Source organism: Vidua chalybeata, chromosome 6 (genome assembly GCF_026979565.1).
Source record: "Vidua chalybeata isolate OUT-0048 chromosome 6, bVidCha1 merged haplotype, whole genome shotgun sequence".
Lineage (NCBI taxonomy): Eukaryota > Metazoa > Chordata > Aves > Passeriformes > Viduidae > Vidua > Vidua chalybeata.
Window position 1 is genome coordinate 3238335 of NC_071535.1, and position 23429 is coordinate 3261763.

At 44.8% G+C, this 23429-nt stretch overlaps 1 protein-coding gene across 2 annotated transcripts; it reads right to left on the reverse strand.

Annotated features, from left to right (window-relative positions):
• Positions 1-1145: 1145 nt before the first annotated feature.
• Positions 1146-21687, reverse strand: GMFB (glia maturation factor beta). 2 transcript variants are annotated; one of them, XM_053944720.1, is made up of 7 exons: positions 21613-21687; positions 19007-19103; positions 18562-18611; positions 17577-17628; positions 16470-16550; positions 15176-15249; positions 1146-2252 (listed from the first exon to the last, which is right to left on the reverse strand). In XM_053944720.1, the coding sequence occupies exons 1-7, from the start codon at positions 21613-21615 to the stop codon at positions 2238-2240; spliced, it is 372 nt and encodes a 123-aa protein (XP_053800695.1). In that variant the 5' UTR covers positions 21616-21687; the 3' UTR covers positions 1146-2237. The 2 variants fall into 2 exon arrangements, with proteins under 2 accessions (XP_053800695.1, XP_053800694.1); XM_053944719.1 differs by lacking the exon at positions 1146-2252 and adding an exon at positions 9022-12847.
• Between the last annotated feature and the right edge of the window lie 1742 nt (positions 21688-23429).

Sequence of the window (23429 nt, forward strand, 5' to 3'; positions counted from 1 at the left end):
CCCTCCATGTCCTTCCTGAATTGAGGAGCCCAGAGCTGGACACAGCACGGGGTGGCCTCACCAGTGCCCAGCACAGGGGGACAGTCACTGCCCTGGTCCTGCTGCCACACTATTGCTGACACAGGCCAAGGGCCACTGACCTCTTGCCCACCTGGCAAACCTGGGCTCATGTCCAGCCACTGTCAAACAGCACCCCCAGGTCCTTTCCTACTTTGCAGACCCTCTGCCCCAAGGTCTTACTCAACCTTGGAATGTTGGTCTCAGTCCATTGATCCAGCCTGTCCTGGTCCTTCTCCAGGGCCTTTCTGCCCTCCAGCTTGGCATTGTCTGCAAATTTGCTAATGGTAGATTCAACCCCCTCAGCCGGATCATCAGTAAAGACATTAAACACGACTGGGCCCTACACTGATCCCTGGGGGCACCACTAGTGTGCAGCATCATTCCCTACTACTGTTTGGGCCCAGCCAGTTCTTAACCCAGCCTAGGGTAAACCTGTCCAAGCCATGGACTGACAGCTTTTCCAGGAGTTTGTGTTGAAAGGGAACTTAAAAACCATCAATTTTTACCATGGCAGGTACACCTTCCACTAGACCAGTCCAACCTTGAACACTTCCAGGGATGGGGCAGCTCATGCCAGGGCCTCACCACCCTCAAAGGGAAGAATTTCTTCCTCATAGCTCATCTAAATCTTCCTTCTTGTAGTTTACATCCATTCCCCCGTGTCCTACCCCTACTCGATCAGGTAAAACTCCCTGCTCAGCACAAGCTACATCTGGAGAAACAGGAGATGGCAAATTTAGGAAGAAATGCTGGAGAAGGCTGTGCTGTGTGAGCCCTGGGGAAGGGAGGGCTGGTCATACAATCCCAAATCAATACAAATTAGAGCCTGCCCAAAGGAAAGAGCAAGATGAGAAAACAGTTTGAGGAGATCACCCCACTCTCCTTTCAAAAGGTCATATAAAAGTGGTTTCAGTTTAAGCAGTAACACCTTGCAGTAAAGGCAAGCTGGGGTGACATTGCTGCAATCATTTCCTCTGGAGCAGAGTGAGGGATGATTTCCATAAAACCAACAGCTGCCAAATGAAATAATATTTTCCAGTGTTATCTGCTGGAAAGCTTTATACACAATTAATGGAGCGTCACAATGAGAGATGAGCAGAAACTTTATTTCCTTCATCAAAATACAGGAAAAACTGTAGCAAATGAGCTGTCTTTAGGAAATCAGCTGTTGCAAAGATAAAGCTGATGTTTCAGTATAAAATCACTCATCTTATCCACAAATTACTCCCAATAAAAGTGCTGTGGTATCATTATGACCCATGAAACTTTGATGTGAAACCCAGAAAACAGATTTTAAAAATAAATTTTAGTGAAGATGAGTCCTGAAAAACCTGTTGTAGTGGAAGGTGTCCTTGCCCGTGGCAGTGGGTTGGAATGAGATGGGGTTTGAGGACTCTTCCAACCCAAACCAGTCTGTGATTCTGTGACTCAGAGATTAATAAGAAGGCCAGGAGAGTGGGGTGGGTACTACAGCCCAGGCAGCAGCTCTGAGCCATTCCCAACTCTCTCCCAGGAGCCTTCCCATCACCTTGCAAGAAGGATAGACAAGAAGACCATCAGGCAGCGAGAACATCAGGAAGGGCTGAGCCTGTTGTGGTTTCCTTCCAGCTCAGGGTGACAGGATGGGTTAGGAAGAGAGGCCCTGGCTGTGCATCACAGCCACCTTCCAACCATTCCTCATCCCTCGCTCTTGAGGAGCCAGAAACAACAATTTCTGCAATCCCTTTGCAAAAACAGCTTTCTTCATATCACTTGATGCTTCTTTAGCCTTATTTATTTGCAAATTGTTTACTTCTTATTTGGAGTACCCTTGAGCTGCACAGGCACACTTATTCCCACAGATGCTGGACTGGGCTGTGCTGGAAAACTCCCTGGTGCAGGCTTTTCCAAAGCCATCCAAAGCCAGTTTACCTCACAAGAGCTGTGGGAGGTAGAAAAACAGGATGTGTGCAGAGATCCTGTTATACCTTGGGGCTGGGGAATGCAGGTTTTCCATTGCAGTTTGATCCATTCAAGGTAGATACTTCTGTATTTGATGATTTTTTGTACATGAAAATGTTGTGCAACAGGGATGTAAAGTCTCAGAAGTAAAAAGGTGTGTCAGCTACATTTGCAATTAATCCTGGTTCTGCCTCAAGGAATGCAGAGTTTTATTCCCTCGGGTGCTGGCATACCATTCAACTGCAATTATCCTGTCAGGAAAAGCGGAAGGCAGCTGTAATCTTGCACAACAAAGATTTCTGCACTGAAGGATTTCTTGTATCATAGATTTTTATTTTTTTTTAAAGATAACACAAAAGGAAATGAAAAGTAAATTCTGTAGAAAAGGGTCTAATCAATTCCCATTTCACATCCATTTGGTATCTCAAATCAAACAATGAGTGAGTATCTTCTCTGATTAAACTCTGAAAACAATGCCAGGAAGCCACAGAGGAGCTCTGGAGATGGCCCACAGCTCTTAATGCACTTTCCCGTTAGTCTGGACACACTGAGTTTAATCCTGATTGGAATCCCCAGGGGAAATGTCAGTGTCTGTTCACTTCATCTTAAATCCCTCTCAAGTACTTGTCCTTATTGGAAAACAGCCGTATAATCAGTCATAATTCAATGTGTTACAGGCTGTTCATGAGGAAGATTTTGGCAGAGAACTGCGAGGAAAGATTATGGAGCAATTTCTCTGAATTATGCACAGGTTAACCACATCCTTCAACAGTAAAAATTGTCATTTCAGTTATAGATATCAAGGAGAAATCGAATACTATTGAACTTGGTAATAAAAATCCCACTGAGTTTAACAGACTTGACTTACTGGGTTTTCAGGAGAGGAAAAACTGAGTATATATCTACAATTTAAGGAGCTCAAAAAAGGAGGGGGAGGGACTTTTTATACAGGCATGGAGTGACAGGACAAGGAGGAACGGCTTCAAATTGATAGAGGGCAGGGTTAGATGGGATATTGGTAAGAAATTCTTCCCTATGAGGGTGGTGAGGCTCTGGCACAGAGGAGATGTGGCTGCCCCTGGATCCTTGGAAGTGTTCCAGGCCAGGCTGGACAGGGCTTGGAGCAGCCTGGGATAGTGGAAGGTGCCCCTGCCATGGAATGAGGTGAGCTTTAAGGTCCCTCCCAACACAAAGCATCCTGTGATTCTGTGAGTTTAGCAGAGACTCTCTGAGTATCTCTAACAGAGTCCAGCCTAGGTCACCTTCCTGCACACCTGTAAATACACATCAGCAGCAGCCAGAGCACAGAACTCCTCACCCACTTACCTCCTTTATCCACTAACAGACATTGGTTCAGTCTTTGATCAGCAGGATAAACAGATCCCTGCACTTGACAGTGCCCCAACTCCCCTTCCACACTGGCAAATACCCTTTCCTATTGCACTAATTAACTCACCTCCAGAATCCTGCTTAGGTTCTTCCATTTAGTAGTGATCACATAAACAAATTAACATTATAAATTCCATTGCACATGAAAGCCAGTCTCAAGAGAAACAATCTCATTTAAAACCCAATTTCAGAACACGGGTGCTGCCAGGCATCTCACCAGGACTCATTACAGAATCCACCCGTGGCCTCAATCCCTCCAACATTCATGGTCAGATGGCAACAGTTTTCATTTAATAGGCTAAATACTGAATACTCAACCTGTCCTCATAATAACAGGATTTGTTTTTCTCAAGCTGGGTAGAGCTCCTGTTAATGGATTTCCACATAATTCTGAGCATGATAACAGTGTGTGGACAGGAAAAGGGACCAAGAGTTGTATTTTGAAAAAAAAAAATTATAATGCATTTCAGGATTTGGCTGCTCATCAACAACGGAGGGGATTTTCCAAAACATTCCGCATTAGCCTAGCTGTAGCAGTGGTGGCTCCAAAAATGTCACCTTTAGTCCTTAGCTCTTACAATCCTAGAATGGCTTGGGTTAGAAGGAACCTTAAAATTGTCCATAGACAGGGACACCCTCCAGTAGACCAGGTTGCTCCAAGTCCCATCCAGCCTGGCCTGGAACACTTCCAGGGATTAACATCCTTATTGTTTCTGCCCAAAAGGAGGCAAGATACACACAACTTCAGCTTTGTATCAGAAAAAAAATAAGCTGTGGAGGGCTCTGACTTTGGACTTTCTGTTCTCCCACAGATATCCCTTGTGGCCCTGAGTATGGCACCTTCAGGCCCAATGTGTATTTACACACTTAAATCACACTAAATAGGATTTCAAAAGCCTCCATCCACATCTAAATTCCTTCACAAATCTTGCTTTTGATCTCTCCAGCTACATCCGTATTATCAAATCAGCTCAAAGCTGTACCAGTGCTAGAAATCCACCCCACTGGTTGTTCTTGATATTTAAAGTCCAGCTCCGCTCTGGCTGCGGCTCCCACCAGTAACCTCAGGCACAGGGAGCTGGGTGGAGTGGCTGACTCACACTCCACATCCACAGCCCGTGTGCATCAGGGCACAGAGCCAGTACCTCCAAGGTTTTAGGACTAAACCACAGGAATGAGGCAGAAGCAGTGAATATGCAGAACTTCTCTGTAGATGAGAACAGCTTTGTTCACCTCCCAGACAGGGAACTGGCTTGTATTAAACTGTACTTACATACCTTGGAATGGGGCCATCCAAGGAAAGAAGGGCTCTTGAGTGGATGCTTCTATTTTTCTATTCTCCCAGTAATACAGCTAGACAATTTGTTTTGTACTCCTGAACCAAACAATTGCACATTCACAGTTGGAGGTAGGGTACAAATATTGTCTCTGGCTGATCCCTTGATCCTGTCGTCCTTGCTGAATTAATCACACTCGCAGATCAATCCAGGATTTATTGCTGGCAGAGCAGATGGCCAGGCAGACTGCAGTTGTGAGCAAGGCAGGCACGTTCTCCTTCCAATTATCCAGCAGCATTTTCCAACAGTGGATATTTAAAATTAGACATTTTTTTAAAGAAATGTTAGCTCTCTCTTTTTCCTTCTTCAGCTCTACGGGGACAATGACCCCTGATTTTTGCTCTGCTTCCATCCTCTAAGGCTCAGTGAAAGTATAGGATGGCTGGTGTCCCTTTCCCTTTCAACTGAATGTTTTTTGCCCCATTTTCTTCTGCTGTCTTCCCTTTTTCCACAGAAATGAGGTGACAACACCAGCTGCTGTTTGGCAGAGGGATTTCAAGGGTGCATTATATTAATTGCTGAGCCAAGGGCTCCAGGAGAGGGAAGAGAAGCTGCATTCATGGGTCTCATGGCATGGAGCAGCAGGAATGGGGGTGACAGTGTGTGCCTTTCAAACAGCCTGGACAGGACTTCCCTGTCACAGGAGTAAATTTGCCGTGAAAGACAGACGTGCTGTTCTCCCAGTGTTTACATCTGTTCTGCATTCAGAGTCCCTCTGGATGATAATTGCTCCTGTCTCCCCTCTGTCCCCTGCTGAGGAGCTGTGAGAGCTGTCAGGGGAGTTTCAGCCCAGCTCCATCACGTTCTGTAGGAGACACCTCACTTTGCTCCAGAGGTGAACAGGGTTAACCCAGAGCGAGTTTGGAGTCCCTGAAGGAATGAAACTCGACAGGACAGTCCAGAGGAGACGATCCCCCCATGCTGGGACACAATGGCCACTCTGATTAATCACATCTATGCAAAGGCATCGAAATCATCCCCTTGGCTCCATGGCTAGAGAGAAGACAGGGAGGTTAGGCAGAGCACAGCAAGGCTGCACGGGATGCAGACTGCATCAGATAGCCTGTTATCCACACAGGATCACAGCATCTCAACAGCACCCAAAGGAACAGCAGACATGGCAAAAAGCCTACAGGACCTGGGAGGGGAACAGTGCCCAAGTTTACATTGATGTGAACTTAGAACCATGAAATCCCAGAATGGTTTGGGTTGGAAGGGACCTTAAAGATCATCTGGTTCCAATCCCCCTGCCCTAGGCAGGCATACCTTCCACTGTCCCAGGATGCTCCAAGCCCTGTCCAGCCTGGCCTGGAACACTTCCAGGGGTCCAGGGCAGCCACAGCTTCTCTGGATAATCTGTGTCAGTGCCTCACCACCCTGACAGTCAAAATCTCTTCCAGTTTGAAGCCATTCCCCCTTGTCCTGGTACTCCAGGCTGTTGTAAATATTCTCTATCTTTCTTGTAGGGTCCCTTCAGGTGCTGGAAGCCTTCTCTTCACCAGGCTGAACAATCCCAATTCTCTCAGTCTTTCCTCACAGCAGAGGTGCTCTGTCCCTCTGATCAACTTGGCCTCCTGTGGACTCGCTCCAACAGGTCAAAGACATGCCAGCAGTGCCCTAACCACCACCAGAGAATATTCACTGTTTAGTATTTCACTCTTTGCTGCTTCCCACAAAATGAAAATAGAAAATTTGAGGTGTGCAGTTGCTCAGCCTTATGCTCAACCTTTCAATATAGACACCTGCCAGATACAAATGTGTATTAATTTGAAAAGCTAAAAGCTAAAGCCAGGGGTCCTTGCACTTCAGAACTATTTATTAAAACAATGCTAGAATTGACATTCCCAATGCCTTGAACACAGCACAAACCAAGCCAGTGCACTCCCTTACTCTGCAGCCCAGAGAGAGGATGCCAATTCCCCAAGATGTTGGTCCCAGATACATATTTTAAGAACTACAACTCCTTTTCCCTGCTGTACTGTAGGAACTTATATGCCTGCATGTCTGGCAGTTCAAGGCTGCTCTTCAAGAACACCAGGGCTACCTCTCAGATCCCAGAACTCTCTCTTCCCCAGCAGTTATCATTTAAACTGTGTTCCCAGACCAGCCTCAAGGCCAGCTCAGCACACAGGACCAATTCCCTGGGCTCAATTCCCTTCTGGAAGAGGTGGGAAGAAATGACATCTCCACAGCTCTCCCTTTGCTGACAGAGAGAAGCAGTTACCCACCATAAGGGAAGCCCTGCAGACGATGTAACCAAACTAGAGTTACACATGTAGAAGCCAAATCCAACATCTCCAGCATTTATAAACCCCTCTGTGGAGGCTTTCCCAGAAGCTGAGCTTAATTTGTTTAGACCTTGTAGTACATCACCAAAGCTGCAGCTGACACAACTGTGCCAACTAACAAGTGCAGGGGATGGACCCACCTGCCACATCTTCAGTTTTGTTCCAAGGGGTGAGGCCCACCTTAAATCCTCACCCCTGCCATACAGGAGTGCGGCTGATCAAATTCCAGCCACTCTTACACCCACAGAGTACCTCATGTCCTTCCCCTCCCTCTCAAGGCTGCTCAATGTCCGTTCTGCCTCTCAATGGCACTGTGTCAGAATCTCACCTGCCTGTGCTTGGCTTCCCACCCTCACCTGTACCTAAACAGGAAATTGCAAGAACTTCACCTGTGAGGAGCTTGGGAGAGCCAGCTTGTATTCCAGTCAATTCAACAACCCATGGAACAGTAGGCACAGGCATACTCACACACTGTCACACACAGACAGCAACTGCCCCAGCTTCCATCCCTGGAAGTGTCCAAGGCCACGTTGGACACGTCTTGGAGCAGCCTGGGATAGTGGAAGGTGTCCCAGGGGTGGAACTGGGTAGTATTTAAGGTCCCTTCCAACCCAAACCAATCTACCTTCAGCTCCTCAGAACAAACTACATTTCTCCTCTTCTCCATATTATTCCCAGACACCCTGCCAAGCCACAGATCTCCTTAGCAAACTCCCAGCTCTGGGCAAGCTGCCAATACACACCTGGAAGGGAAAGCACCACTGTGAGATGCTCAGGCTGCAGGTACACTGCAGGTTTGTCCTGCTGTGCAGAGGTTCCCCATTTTGATTCCTACTCCCTCTCTGCTTTGACTTTAATCACCACTCAACTGACCTTTTCATCATAACTATTAGAAGCCAATGACCTTTCCTGAATAGAAGCAGCTGCTCTTCACTTCATATCCGTGATCTCCTGGCAATTCTCTTTATTCTGCTGCTGGTTTTACTGCCTGTGATGTGGCAGTACCAACAAACTACTGCCCATTTCTGAGTGAAGCACACTCAGTGACGAGCAGAGAATGCCACAGGACAGCAGAGGTGATCTTCTCCCATAGGAGAGCTATTTTTTTTTTTTTTCTCCTTTTCTGGAAAACCATTCATCTCCCGTAGCAGCTTCTTTTTCCCCGAGCTTTTGGCAGTAGATTTTGCCTTTCAGTGACTGACATGCCATTCAGGAGCCAGATGTGCTGAAGCAGCTGTGCATTTTCTCCTTCATAGAGTTCTCTCACCTGGGAGCAAAGGGGTTTATTTCTGTCATGTCTAATCTGTGGCCTATTAATGCTGTTCTTTGGTGTTCACAGAAACAATCTGTGTCAGGTACTGAAGCTGAATTCCTTGGATTATACTTGGCAGTTTTTTCAACAATAGAGGAATCAAAGTCTCCAAAGATCATGACAGGATGAAACAGCAAGGATGCAGAAAAGAAGGTCTTAAATCAAATCAATGCAGTGGTCTCTTGGGCAGGAAAGAGATGAGCTCATGATTGTGGGAAGGTAAAAAAACCCCTAAGTTCTCCATCTCCTTTAAGCTTTGGGGTTTCCTTGACACCCACTCTGACGCTGTTCAGGGGGCACCTGCACTCTGTATTGTATCCCACAGCTCCAGGCTCTGCCAGGAGCCTGTGGGAGAGGTGGAACAGGGAAGTTTATGTGACATTGCAGGCTAAGCCCCACGCTGCCTCGCACCTCATCTGGAGGCAGTGGGAGGTCTGTGAGACAAAGGTGCAAAGCAGCAGAGCACAGCAGTTCCCTGCAGTATTCCAACAGCTCCTCTCCTCCCCATCACAGCAGATGGAAACAGGAATTATTTTAGGTACAACAGCAAATGAGGGAGCAGTTGAGACTGGACTGTGACAAGTCCAACACAAACTCCAGGAAGCTGAGAAAAGGAGGAAGGTCACACCAAGCATCACCAGATTTTCCCTGTTACACAGGGACCACTTTGCAATTAAAACAGGGCAACACAACCTCTTAATGAAACATTTTATTTAAACCAATACAAGCACCATGCTTAGCAAAAAAAAAAGGATTTGGTTTAAAGTAAACATGCAATGTGAAGTAGCAGAGACTAAACAGCGTATGGAAGTTGTACTGGTTACTGGTATTTTCATGGAACTGCCAAATTCTCAAATCTGGCCATGAACCTCTCACACCTTTTAAGACAAGTCTGGACCACAGAACAAACACAAGAGTTTCACTGAGCCCCTTCTCGTGTCCCACCACGGCTCCACTTCACAGTCACTACATGTATGTATAAAAAAAACGTTCATGATGTTTATTTTTGGAATGCACTGAAGTAAGGAGTTGAATTCTCTTGCTTCTGCCTGTTTGAGTCAGACCCCTGTCATCAGTTTAACATCGTTTCTGGACCAGCTATTTTACAGTTAAACATACAAAAGTGGAATCCTGGTACAAATGCAAAGATGCTCCTTTGGAGAAGTGAAAAAGGTGTCAACACCTGCATTATTGCCTCCTTTAATAGATCAGAACAGTATTCATGATACTAGAAATACACTTAAACCATCAAATACCAGCATTTACATTTTTTTGTTAAAAATATTCAAAACACTACAAGTCTATTTCATGGGCTGACATGCAAATTCATACTTTAAATCAGCTTACCATCAGTGAATGGGATTACAAGAGCTGTATCCCAGCCATCTAGTCAATATTTAAAACAAACCTGATTAATTGTGGCAGAATTGGAGAGACCTTTAACTCCAGACCAAGGATTTTATGGCCAACTTACTAACTCCTGAAAAACAGGAGCTCCCAATGGAAAATGCTGACTCTCAGACCTTTAGCTACAAAGGCTCCCCTAGGCTAATTTATGTTGTCCTTTAGATGTCTCTTTAGAGGTCTGAAAATTCAAGAGAAATGTGTGATTACAGATGGGCAACTCACCAGCAAAGCCCAGCAGGAACATACTGGCCTGAACATGGACTCATCTGCCTCCCACTGAGCCTAAGGGGGCAGCAGCACAGAACACACAGTTCTACAGATAAGGTGGGGAAAAGATGTTATGAAAACAAGGATTATTTGTGCAGGAAAGACCTGGACATAATGATGTCTTTGTTTAATCAAGTGTTAGCACTACCTGCATCTCAAGAGCCCAGGACAATTAGCAGCAGCCAGTTGTGTCAAAACACTGCATTAAGACCAAAGAGAACACAAACAAGGCTGGAACAGCAAACACCCTCTACACACACATTCTCCCAGAACCTGCAGCTGCTTCCACAGCTCAGCCAGGGAGGGAGGAACAGCTGCCAGGCAGGGCTGGCTGAAGAGTAATACTGGTGGGCTGAGCAGCATCAACAGCACCTTTCAGGAGAAACTGGGCTTTAACACTCTCAGGAGGGTCTGTCTGCTCCCTGCAAGGCTGGAGGGGCAGCACCCAAGGCAGAAAGTGCTTAAGTGAGGCACAAGAACATGTGAAGTGGAAGAACTCGGCTGAAGATTCAGCTGTAAGGAGTAATGTTTTCTTGGCAGAAGGGGGAGCAATCCAGAGATGAAAGGTCAAATTTCATCATTTCATGCAGCAGCTCCTCCCTTCCCTCCTGATACAGGCCCCTTGTACAGTTATTTTTGTGCAGACCTGTGCAGGCAGCAGTTGGCTGCTGGCAGCCCACCAGTGTACAAAGTACAACAGACATGATTAATCCAGTTTTTCCCCACTGCAAATCAAGCTGAACATTCCAAGCAGCAGCTTCCCTCTCGCCCACACTGTACTTTGACACACCTCACCTTTAGTACAATCCCAAAAAAACCTCAAAAGAGATTCTTGCTGTTTCCAGACTGATGCTTGGAATGGCACTATCTTTAAGCCAAAGTCTTATTTATACAATGTTTGTCACAAAAGACATGGTTTTTATTGATCTGCAGTACAGAATGATCAAGCAATAGTTTCATAATCAACATTTTTTCCATCCAGGGAAATGAAATTGTTTTTCCAGTTCAGTACGTTAACACAGAAATTTAATTACAAGCACTTCTTTCCCGCACCAAAAGATCGATTTAATTGGATCATTCCAACACGTATTTGGAAAAGCTCCTCTCAAGTCAGATTTATATATAAATAAACGAGCAATAACATCAAACTAGGAAGAGATTTACCAACACTGAAGACCTTTGCAAATGAATTCCTTGTGATCTTGCAGGAATTTGTGTTTTAACACTAACATAACCTATGTTGACAAACAAAAACTAACCCCACTTTCAGCAAAGGTTTCACAGCATGAAATACTGGCCTCCAAATTTAACACTGCATTCCTTCCCAGCGAGCAGATTGGTTGGGGCAGCTGTATTTTAAGGTATGTTATCAACAGGAAGCTGCTCTTACGCAGACACTTGTTCAGTAGCACAACAAACACTCACAAGCAAGATAGGGAGAGAGTGTCCCATGAGTGCTCCTCCTGCCACAGCACGTGCTGAACCTGTCCCACATCAGACAACTACTCTATTCAATATAAAACAGACCTGTAAAAAGACTGGTCATTTATAAAAGTTAAGTACTATTTTCACATTAGATTTGCTGTTTCAAAGAGATGAACCGTTAAGTAGATGAAAATCAAATGATCACTTATGCAAAAGCTTCATCTGGAATGTAATTTTGACCAAAAAGCCATTAGAAAGTTAGAGGTTGTAATTAAAGTACTCAAAAGCTACGTGTGGCCAACTTTTATAACAAAAGAGATATAAATCGTTCATTATCATGAAAAGCTTTAACCTCCTGACTCCTACAAATGGAGCAGATGATTGGAATTTCAAAGAAAATGAGGTTGGCTTTTTGTTTTAACAGATGTCAACTGCAGCACGAGGCACTAGGAGCAAATATTACTTGGATTCTTTAACAAAGTTTTTACCAAATTTGTAAGAAGTGGCAGTGTAAAATTCTCAAGTCCTTTTAAAGCTAACAAATGAAAGGCACACAGTATCACCAGGTGTTCAGATAACAGGAAATGAGCAGAGGTAAACTTCTCAACAGTGTCAGAACAGAGATGCAAGAAGAAATCTGGTACAAGAGGAACCAGAGTTGTAGTTCAGCCCTTAGTTATCAGCTAGTTCCTGTGAGACTGTATCAGCATGAGAACTGACTGGACAGTCCAAGCTTTGCCCTGAAATTTAGAGATTGACTCAGGCAACTGAGGAATTACTGGAATGACAAAAATTAGTTCCAAGAATTTGAGACAGTTCACATGGACTCGATGTAAAGATAAATGGATGGATTTGCAGTACAAGGATTTTGACTTTTTAATACCAAACAAATGCTTCCAGGGAGCTTCCAACAAATGCTTCAAAACTGAGAAGACATTAAGTCAAAAAATCTGGTAACTGACAGTACATAAATTCTGCACATAAATGGCTAATGTGTGTCATAAGGATGCATTTGTAGCTCAGAAAAAGTTAGTGTCAGCTTCCAAATGATGTTTGTACACGATTATAAATCCAGAACTGAACTATTTTAGTTACAGAAATATTAGTCACAGGAGTGCAAAAGGAGTCCCTGCAGAGGAGTATTCCCTTTTAGCAGGTACCAATAAGGAAACACCTGCAAAGATTTGTTACTTCAAGGAGACAGACCTGCTATTCTTTGCACAAACTCTGCACAGGAGAGATACTGCAGGAGACAGCTGTGAATACAGTGCATTGCTTGGATGTAAGTATTCATGTCTGGTTCCAGTATCACCAGGATGGTACATAAATACTTAGAACAGAGGTTTTCCTTAGTGGAAAAAGCCCAGCTTCTCACGCAGCCATTCTTCAGTTAGGTCTTCTGTATTTCTGATTTCGAATACCTAAACAAAATGGCATTGCATCAATTCCTGAGGGATGGGACTGGAACGGGACAAGCACAAAATGCAAGCAGCGCCTTTCCACAGACATTGTCTGAGCTGCAATAAACCACTCACCAACCTACAATTTTCAGGTGCTTTCTTTTCCTCTGAAAGATCAGAGGAAAATACACAAGACTAAGTGGCAAAAAACATCACTAACATGAACAAGAATCTTGTAATTGCTATTTCTAGGCTTTACTCTTATCCCTTAAGAATATGAGAAAAGCACATGTATTACATCTTAAAATAACCCTGAAGTGGCCCCATCTCACATGCATTATCTCAGCAAGATGGTATTTTGAAGAATACAAATAATTTAGTATCTGGGTTGATTTAAGCCTGAAGTTCAGCAATTTTACTCAGTCCAACACACAGTTATTTTTTCTTCAAACTGAAATAAATTCATAGTAGCCAGTAGCATATTGTTTTACCTGTAAAATATCTCACAATAGAAAACTTGGGAAAAAACCCCAGCAAAATCCTAAAAGCATAAAATGGTTTGGGTTGCAAGGGACCTTGAAGAACATCCAGTTCCAACCCTGTGCCAAGGGCAGGGGCACCTTCCACTAGCCCAGGCTGCTCCAAGCCCCATCCAGCCTGGCCTGGAACACTTCCAGAGATGGGGCAGCCACAGCGTCTCTGGGCAAAACCCCCAAAACAATCTTAAAATTACTAACCCAAAGCTTTGTGAAGTCTTTAATGAAGCCTTGAAGCAGAAAACAAGGCCCAAAACACCAATATACTATTTACGTTCCATGTGGGCAAGTAACTGGTTAGGGTTTGGGTTTTGTTTTTAATAGCATGAAAAGAAACTACATTAATTATGCATTGATTACTGCAGTCCATGAGATGCCCAAAGACAAAAGTCAGGTAATTTTACAAATTCACAAGCCTTCAAAATGGAGAAACCCCGAAAATCAGTGTTACAAGAACAGAACAGCTTAACAAGAGCCAAGCTAATATGCAAGGCACTGGAGACTGACAAGAGAACTCAGCTGAATCATGAGGAAAAAAATCACACCAGGAGGAAGTCACAGCAGGAGTTAAAATGAAACACAGCTCAGCAAGTGGCAAGAATAAAGTACATTTGAAGAGCAAGCAGGCAATCCCAGCTGGAGACAGCCTGTGTTCTCTGCCTTCAGGAGGAAGATGAATGATCATGAACCTCTATACCCAGTCCTGGACTTGCATTCAAAAGCCATTCAGGCTAAATTTCTCCCATTTCAGAAGTGACAGGAACTCCAAGTGAGCTACCTCCCAGGCTTTCACCTTCTTCTCACCAACTCTGTCTTCTTGCTTACTGAAAACTGTCTTTCTCCTTTCTATCACAGTTATCAGGCCTCCAAGATGCAATCTCAACAGATCTAAAAAAAGATTTCTTGGGGCTGTGCTGATTGCTTCCACCATCTTCTGCTGCCTTCCTATTGACTCCTGTCACCCTGAGGTCTAATTTAAATCAGAGGTGTTTTTTCTTACAAGGTACAGCTGGAAGAGGCAGAAGTTGGACAGAGCTTGGAGCAACCTGGTCTAGGCAAGAGGTGTTTGAACAAATGAACATTAAGGTCCCTTCCAACTCAAGCCATTCTATGATTCATAGTTATCTTACTGGCCCAACAGACATTTTCACTGGGATGTTAAAGGACTCAGCATGATAAGGAAAACCTAAAGGGAACAGTGATGTGGGAAGAGCTGAAGTCATTTCACATGGTATGAAAAACCTGAAGCAGCTACTGACTCTATTAAGCTTTACTGCTTAAGGCAAAAAGGAGTGTAGGTGCCAATTAGGCAAAGATTTCAAAGATCTCCAAAATGAAAAACGGGTGACATTTCTCTTCTAAAATATACACACAGCCAGACCTAGTGAATGCAGTGAGTTCTTCTGGTGTCAGTACTGGAAGAACCAACACAGGAAGAAATTGTTCATCCCTTGGCACATGTTACTTACTCCGCAGGCTGTTCTGCAAGCATTCAGACCCAGGAACCAGCTAAACTGATCTGTTCCACACCACACTGAAGCTTCAGTCTATTCTTCCCATCAGTAAATTCCTCCCCCACCGCAAAGATGTCCATCCTACTGAGGGATATTTTTGTTTTAGAGAACACTGTTCCTCCTGCTTTTTTAGGGTACAGAAATCTCCACACATACTCCTCCTTCAGTCTTCCTAAACCAGACTCTGTTCACTGTAATCACAAACTCTCACAAAACCCTTCTTGCCATTGGTTCAAGCAAGACACAAAACAACAACCTGCAGTGAAGGGGGAGAGAGTTATTTCAAAAGCCAGTTATACCTTAGTGAGTTCAGCTGTCTGTACAAGCTTATTCTTGCTTCCAGCATACATCATCTGCTGCTCAGGCTTACATCCTGAAGTTATGGGGGAAAAAAAGAGTTTGTTTAGTTACTTTGACTGCAACAATTCAAAAATAAGTTTGGGGTTTTTTTAAGAATTCAAACTGAAAGCCAAAGACATTCACAGGAAGAGTCTCAGGTAACTAAAGAAGAATATGCTCAGTAGTTGCTAAACTCTTTTACATACCTAGTTACTCTAGCTCTGAGAAATAAAGGGTAAAACAATGCAATCAGTTTATCTTCTTCCAGGGGATAACAAGGATAATCCAGTAACACCAGCAAGATACACTACTACAATTCAGAACACAGATGGAAGCCCAGGAGTAATTCAGCTCTGTAAGCCCAAACCAAGACCCAGGTTATTTGGCTTCTATTAAAATGGCACAGTGCCCTGTCCAGGTAAGTTGATGATGACAGTTGCTGTGACACAAGCAGAGGACACTCTATACTGCTCTCTACAAACCTGGGATGATCCAGGATTACAGTCTGTTTCTCCTGGAAGAGCCCGATCCCCCAGCACTTTCACATGCTCAGATCTGGGTTAGGGAGCCTCTTTTCCTCCTTCTCCTCCACAGCTGTGACAGCCCTTTAGACTATCCCCTCACAGCATCCTCTACTGCTGCCCATTACATCCAGACCCCCTGAAAACTCCTCTCAAATCCCATCCTATCCCTCTTTAAGTCCTGTTCCTTTCATGGGTAGAATGAAAGGAATATGATTCTAAGATCCTCAGAAAGAAATGGGTTCCCATGTCCTTCTGAGATGAGAGGAATTTCTTCCCTCCCAGCCACTTATGTCTGAATAGCAAGACAGGTGAGCAGAATCACTCAGGAACACAAGTAGTGTCTTCCAGCCCTCTCTCCAATCACTTCCTGAGCCTTACAGGGTCATGTTTTGAGGATTCCCCAAGATCTGAGGAGAAACAGGTTAGATTAGGTTAAACCTCCATGAGTAGATGCAGAGTGCTCCAGGCCCTGCCCTTCAGAGGAGGGTTGCTGAGCACACTGAGAACAGGCACATTTAGGCAGACACACCTTTTGGCCAGCTAAGCAGGAAACCAACACTCTAGTTCAGCCTTCAGAAGTGGAAAAGAGAGAATCTCTATCATACATCTGAAGTGCCCTAAATGTGAACCTCAAAGGCAGGAAAACCTCCTTGAGAGCACTCAGTTTTATCTTCCCTAGAAGAGAATATTCCCAAATTTACAACACACAGTAGATACAGAGTTCACTCACCAACTGGACTGGAGAAGATAAAGCACAATGGATAGGAAACTCTTCCATCTTCATGCTGGTACTTGTAACTATACACAATAAATGTTTTTTCTGAGGTTAAAGAAACTAAGAAATCAATTATTTTAGTAGGATATAACCCTCAGTTATCAGAGCTTGATGCAGGCAGAAGTCAGTGTTGCATTTTAGATGATGTTTTAATTTGGCAATAATAACCTCACTGGTTTGTTTTCACTTCCACATCTGACTTTCAGAACTGGCCCCACCTCAATGTGAGGGCTGTCTCTGTAGTAATATTTCACATCTGAGCTAAAGATCACCCTCTCATCACAAATATTCCTCTTCCAACTTTGTAAAAAGACTTCCCACACCCACCGGTGTGGTTTTGGCTTAATGAAAGCCAAATTCTTTCTTTGCTGACCAAGAACTTCGTTGTTTCACGTGTTCTGCTCAATTTGAACTGCAGTTTTAGCCAGTACTTCTGTTTTACAGCCTCCCACTGCACTGTAGGCATGAAAGGCAAGATTCAGAACAGCACAGGGAATGGTGCCAGCCAGCTCTTGAGGCTAATAGGGCAGGTATTTTTTTCACATGTAACTTAAGTACCCCTTTTATTTCACTAGTTAAGAGTAATTTACTTGACCCTCTTTTGTTCCTTTTTTTTTTTCAAAACAGGGATTCCTCCCTGGATCACATGCCCACAGCAATCCCAGAATCAGTAACTGCAGCAAAACAACAACAGCCACATCCTGAGAAAGTAACAAAACAGATCCAGAGTTACACAGGCAGATTCCTATATTTAGAAGTAGCCACTGACTGGTACATTTTACTCACTTCTTTACATTACCAGCAGCATGGCTTTGCTTTACTTCCCCAAACATCATATAGTCTAAAAGGAAATAAAATGTCAGGAAAGACTTAAATGAGTCATTGTTTCAGCAAGTGGTACAACAGTTCATTGCAGCCTGAGAACTGATCCGTGGGTTATTTCACAAATAAAGGATCAGCAAGATCACACTACAGCAATCATTGGCCTAAAAAGGTGAAGTCCAACATTTTGAACAGCTTCCAGGAGTGAGTAAGTCCAAATGGCAGCAGCATAGGAAGGATATCGAGGTTGTCTCTCAGGCAGCTCATCCTTTAGCTCATCAGGAGAAATACCCTGGTGACATTAAACACAAGCAGCATTTGAGCAAGTACCTCACACTGGAAGGTTAAGGCAGGGTAATGGACAGTGAAACACCTGTAGGGCAGATGCTGATCTACAGGTGAACTGATAAGGACCTCCCAGATTACTACAGCAATTTAGGAATATTTGTGTGCCAACAGACTCCTATGACTAAACACAGAATTAATGTTAGCATGAATAATCATCCCTATTTTAGGCATAAGTTGAGCAAACATTTTTGGCTTTAGTTGGCTATGCTGGCAGTTACCATGCTTTGCCAACCCTAGTGCTAAACAGAAATAAGTAAGCACACACCATAAAGTAAGTTAAAATCAGCTACATAAATCAAAAGTTTGAAAAATTCAGTCGTTCCTCGTTCAGCAAACAAAAAAGATTCCCCATTACATTTGAGTGTTACATTAACATCTACATTCTAGGGAACAAGAGCTATGGTTAATGCTCAAATCCTTGGGAAGGATTTAATTTTGCCCTATGGACCGTTAAGAAACACCACACACTGGGCTGACCTTATTATGCCACCCATCAAATTTAGAGTCTGCAGGGGATTAGCAATCCTGCTTCTAATTGGTGGCAGACCAGTTCAGAGACAAATGTGCAGATCTACGTGGAAACACAGCAGAAATCTCTTCAAAAAGCCAGCAGGTGCCAAAGATGCTTTTTACATCATTAAAACAGCTTTAAAATAACTTTTTTTTGGGTGCAATTTATTAGTCAACTCAATTTCTTCTGCACAGTTTCACTATTAATGGTGCTGTGCTTTACATGCAGAGTGACCATGCATTTAAATAAGCTCATGACCCAAATTAGATTAAGAGTTTGATAACAGTTTGAAACTAAGGCAGTACCTTAGAGACAACAATACATTGCAGGCTGAAGATATTCTTATTTACAATTCATTTAACAAACCTCATGCTCCTCATCCAGCACCACCAACTGCTTATCCTTGTCGATTTTCACTATAAATCAAAATAAAACACAGATCAATGTTTTTTTTTCAATCGATTTATACAATGGATGCATGAAGCTTTTTAGCACTCAACAATTATAGTCCTCGTGATTCTGTTTTTCTTCTACAGTGTATCCCATGATTTCCCAAAATCATTTTACAAACAGTGGTAGACTCTGAGCCATAATTAAATATAAATATTCTGCTAAGAGCAGATGGAGACTTGAATCCTAAGAACAGCACTGTTTTATTGTTAAAATTACAGGCAGAATTGAAAGTGCTGCAGCTCAGAGAACAAACACCCCCCTGGCTCATGTTTACCTGATACAGCAGCAATCTTAGACAGGGAAGAAAAGAGGAGAGAGGATTTTCTGACAATTTTTGTCAGGCACATTTGGAACTTACTTATAATGGCAGCATTGTTGGTCTCTTTGCGAAATCGGAATTTTCTCAGTTTCTCCACCAGGTCTTCGGCAACATCGCAAACCACCAGAGATTCACTCTGCGAAAAGGAAACGGCAGAGGGGAGGGAGAGATAAATCCTTCCACAAAGTGAAACAAACAAAAAAATCCCTGTATCACCCACATCTGCACATAAATACTGAAGAGGGGCTGCATGCAGCTTGTCCAAAGCTTCAGAGCATCACATAAACCAGAAAAAAATGTAGGTGAAAGCAAATTGTTTTTTTTTTTTAAAAAGCCACATGAACGGAACATTTATCCATTTTAATTTCCCTCTTCAAAGTCACACAGTTAACTGGGAGTATTTATTAACTACTCCTGAAGTGGGATTATTCTCAGAGCTCTTAGAAGTAAACTTTACACTTCAGCAGTAGATTTTACTCTTTTACACCTAAAAAGTAAATTTTACACTTCTTTTTCCAAGCCCTGAAATAAGGGAGTGCCTTTGAGCAACAGCAAATGGGATCAAGTAATTTAAGCATTTAACATAGTTAAGAGCTACTATTAGTATTTAAGAACATTATCCTTGTTTATTTTTACCCACAAAAATATTGAGATTCACACACACAGAAAGAGTTTCAGACATTTTAACCCAAAAACATGCAGCCATTTCCCCCTGTGCACACCAAGCTCTCAGAGATGCTCAAGTACCATATTAGTCACCACACTGAAGATGAGGAAGGAAATTATTGTTTCACAAGCAGCCAGGCAGGTTATCTTCCCTTACACAAGCAATTTCTGAACTGCACCAAGCCAACCACTGCCATTTCCTGAGCAACATTTTATACACACAACCTCCATCACCAAGGGGTTCATGCCAGCTTGATAAAGAAGTTACTTAAAATCTGCAGCTTAAAATGTATTTGTCAACTCCCAAGGCATCAAGAACTTTGTACCAAAGTAACAGTCTTTCAAGGTTTCCTTAAAAAAATTCCTCAGATTAAAAAAAAAAAAAAAAGTGCAAGATTACCAATCAAAAGTTCTCATAAAGAGCTCTTGCATTGAGATAAATCACTGCTTTTAAACCAGAATGTCACTATTTAAGCTCCCAGTTCTGTCTCCTCATGTCCAACATCGTGAGATTCCCTCAAAAAGCAGACGGGTGGCTCTGCTTCCCTACTTCCAATACCCCACGTTTGTTGTTGCTCCTAAAAAGATTTCCACCTTGATCAAATTCTGGCACAAAGTTTCATCCCTGTGCTTCCTCTGGATAGCTGGAGAGGAAATCAGGCTCTGCTGTGACAGCACAGCTCAGGCACTGCCGGTACAGTGTCCCCGATTTTTCTGTTTCCCCTAAATCTTGGCTCCCTCTGATCAGCGGGTGGGTCCCTCTGACCCAAACAGGTTGAACTCGATGATCTCAGAGGTCTTTTCCAACCTAACTCATTCTGGATTCTGTGAAATATCCCTAGTATCCACTCTCACTCACTGAGGGGAAAAAAACCCTAAAAAATACTTTAAAATGCAACAGAATTCAGGGCTGCATTTCATAGTTGAAGTCGTATTTCATATAAAATGTCACTTGTACCCACTCTCGCTAACCCAGGAGGTCTCGATTAAAAAACCCAACAGGACTCAGGGCTGCATTTCAAAACTGAGGTTATATTTTATATAAAATGCTCTTTTGTGAAGGAAGCTTTTTTCCCAATCCTCTGGGCTCTCCAGCTTCTCCCAGCAGACAAGCCATGCTCCTGCTCACACCTGTGCAGCCACACAAACACAAATCCCCGAGGGGAACTGAAGGAAAACACTTGGTAACATCAGATTCAGGCTGTTTATCGGGGCTAAGCCGGCTCACCAACGCTTGGCTTAACAAAAACTGAAGAAAGCCAAGGCAGGATTGCTGCACAGACAGGGGCACACCTGCCAGCACCACCGAGGGGTGCTGCTGCTCCCTGGACCCTCCTGTGCACATCCCCCCCGGGACACCCACTCCCCTCACCCTCAGACTGACAAGTAAACATGAATTTCCCAAAGTGCCTCAAGCACGACTCTCTCCAGAGAGACACACAGCAAAACAGCCCAAGATTTGATCAAATTTGCTTTGCAACTGCTCCTTCCAGAGGAGATTCACCTTTCCAAACCTTTACTAAAAGCAGCATGCATGACTCTTCCTTTTTCCACGACCATTACTTTACCCATTAACCAAATTAATGCAAAGTTCCCCACAGCATTCATCCACCACTCCTTGTTTCTCTTGGTCTGTTCCAACCAGCAATCACAGCTCAAGTTCAAATTCACCACTCGGGTGAATGAGTTCAATGAGCAGCAATCAGACGTCCTTCAGCGAATTAGCTGGAAGCATTACAAGACAACCAACAACCAGGTGCGACCAAGCCACCAGTCGTTTCACAGACACATAATCAGCTCCTCAGAGGTCAGAGCACGCGTTTTCCTGTTGGTTATTCTATCATTTCCCTATCGAACCTTTCTGAATCAGCTAACTATGCATCATCTCAGCGGGGTCAGCCCCTCTCCCGGCCGGACCCCCCGCCCTCACGATCCCCCCGGGTGTCCCCTGAGGGAGCGGCGCGCGCTCCCCCCCTCACCATCTTGGCGCGCGCACCAACCGCCGCCGCTCGCGCGCCGCCGCCGCCGCCTCCTCCTCACCGGGTTGAGCCCCTCCCTCACCGCGCCTGCGTGGCGCAAGCCCCGCCCCCCTCCCTCGCCCGCCGACCAACCAACAGCGCTCCCCCGGGGCGGGCGGGGCGGCGTCACGCGCCTACGGGCAGCGCGGAGGTTCAAGGCCGCCGAGGGCGGGAAAAGGCGGTTTCACGTGATGCCGCAGCACCACGCCCCTCCCCGTTGCCGTGCAGCCCAGGCCCCGCCCCTCCCCGTTGCCATGGCAACTCGCGGGCTCGCCCTCAGGCGCCATTTCGCTCTGGGGGAAGCGGCACGGGACGGGGTGGGTTCGGCTTCACAGCTCTTAATGTGCTTTAAAAAGGGCAAGGACTGAAGGTTTAAACCCTGGAACTGAAGCATGAGATGAATCAGAAGTCGTTGTGCTCGCTGTGCTTCTGTGTAGAAGTGGAGTGCAATTCTGGAAGTCATGCGGGGTCTCCAGCACACAAGGCACAAATAGGAGCAGCCAGAGCTGGGCACACACTGCTTGTCCATAACGGGGTCTTGGTGTGAGGCTCTCCTGATGCTGGAGTGACTATTTGGCCTTTTCCATGCCGCTCACAATTTTAGATGCTGCTAGAGCAGAGAAAAATGCACTTTCAGGGATTCCATTACAGATTTAAGAATATAATTGCTTTCTTCAGAATGAAAGAACAGATGCAGCCTTCACATCTCAGACACAACTAGTGAATCATACTAATGATTTAAACACCAAATTTATAAGATTTTCACCAAGGGCTTCAGCAAACACCACAGAAATGTGAATTTGCTGAGCAGCTATTGAAGCCTCACACAAAATCACAGAATATCCTGAGATGCAAGGGATCCACAGGGATCATCGAGCCCAACTCCTGGCCCTGCACAAGAAAACGCAAAAAGTCCCACACTGTACCTGAGAGCATTGACCAAACATTCACTGAGATCTGTTGGCCTTGGGGCCATGACCATTCCCTCAGGAGCCTGTTCAGTGCCTGATCATCCTCTGGGGGAAGAACCTGTTCCTGATAGCCCACCTAATGACAGAATCACTGTCTGGTTTGGGTTGGAATGCACCCCAAAGATTATCCAGTTCTTACCCCACTGCTCTGGGCTGGAACACCTTCCACCAGGCCAGGATGCTCCAAATCCTGCCTAACACGGCCTTGAACACTTCCAGGAGGTGAGGCAGCCACAGCTTTTCAGTGCAGCCTGTGCCAGGGCCTCACAGCCCTCACAAGCAACAATTCCTTGCCCATAACCCATCTAACCTCCATTGCAGTGCCAGCAGGAAGCAAAGCAGAGCCATGTGCTGCCAGGGACGCCGCTTTGGGTCACCTCACAGCCACTGCCACTGCAGCTGTGACTGGCAGCTGCCAGGGACAAAGCTGAGGCACACTGAGCTCTCCAGCCTCTGGCAGGGTGGCAAAGCTGAATCCTGCCCCAAGTGCCACCATTGGCTCCAAGAGCTCTCTGTGCAAGCACACAACAGCAACAGCGCTCCTGGTGCTCTACAGACTGGAAAGGGCACCTGGAGCCTGAGTGCACTGCCAGGAGCCAGCACCTCTGCCAAGAGCCCAGGAGCAACAAGGGCCACTTTCCTCCAGAGGCATAAAGGCTCTGCCCAGGGAGCAGGACTATGGGCCAGCAGGGCTGAGGGGACAGGGGACTGGAATCACAGCCAGGCTGCCCTGGACAGGCCTGACAGACAGACAGGATGTGGGGCAGGCAGGAGTCCCCATCCTCTCTGTGCCCACCGGAACACAGG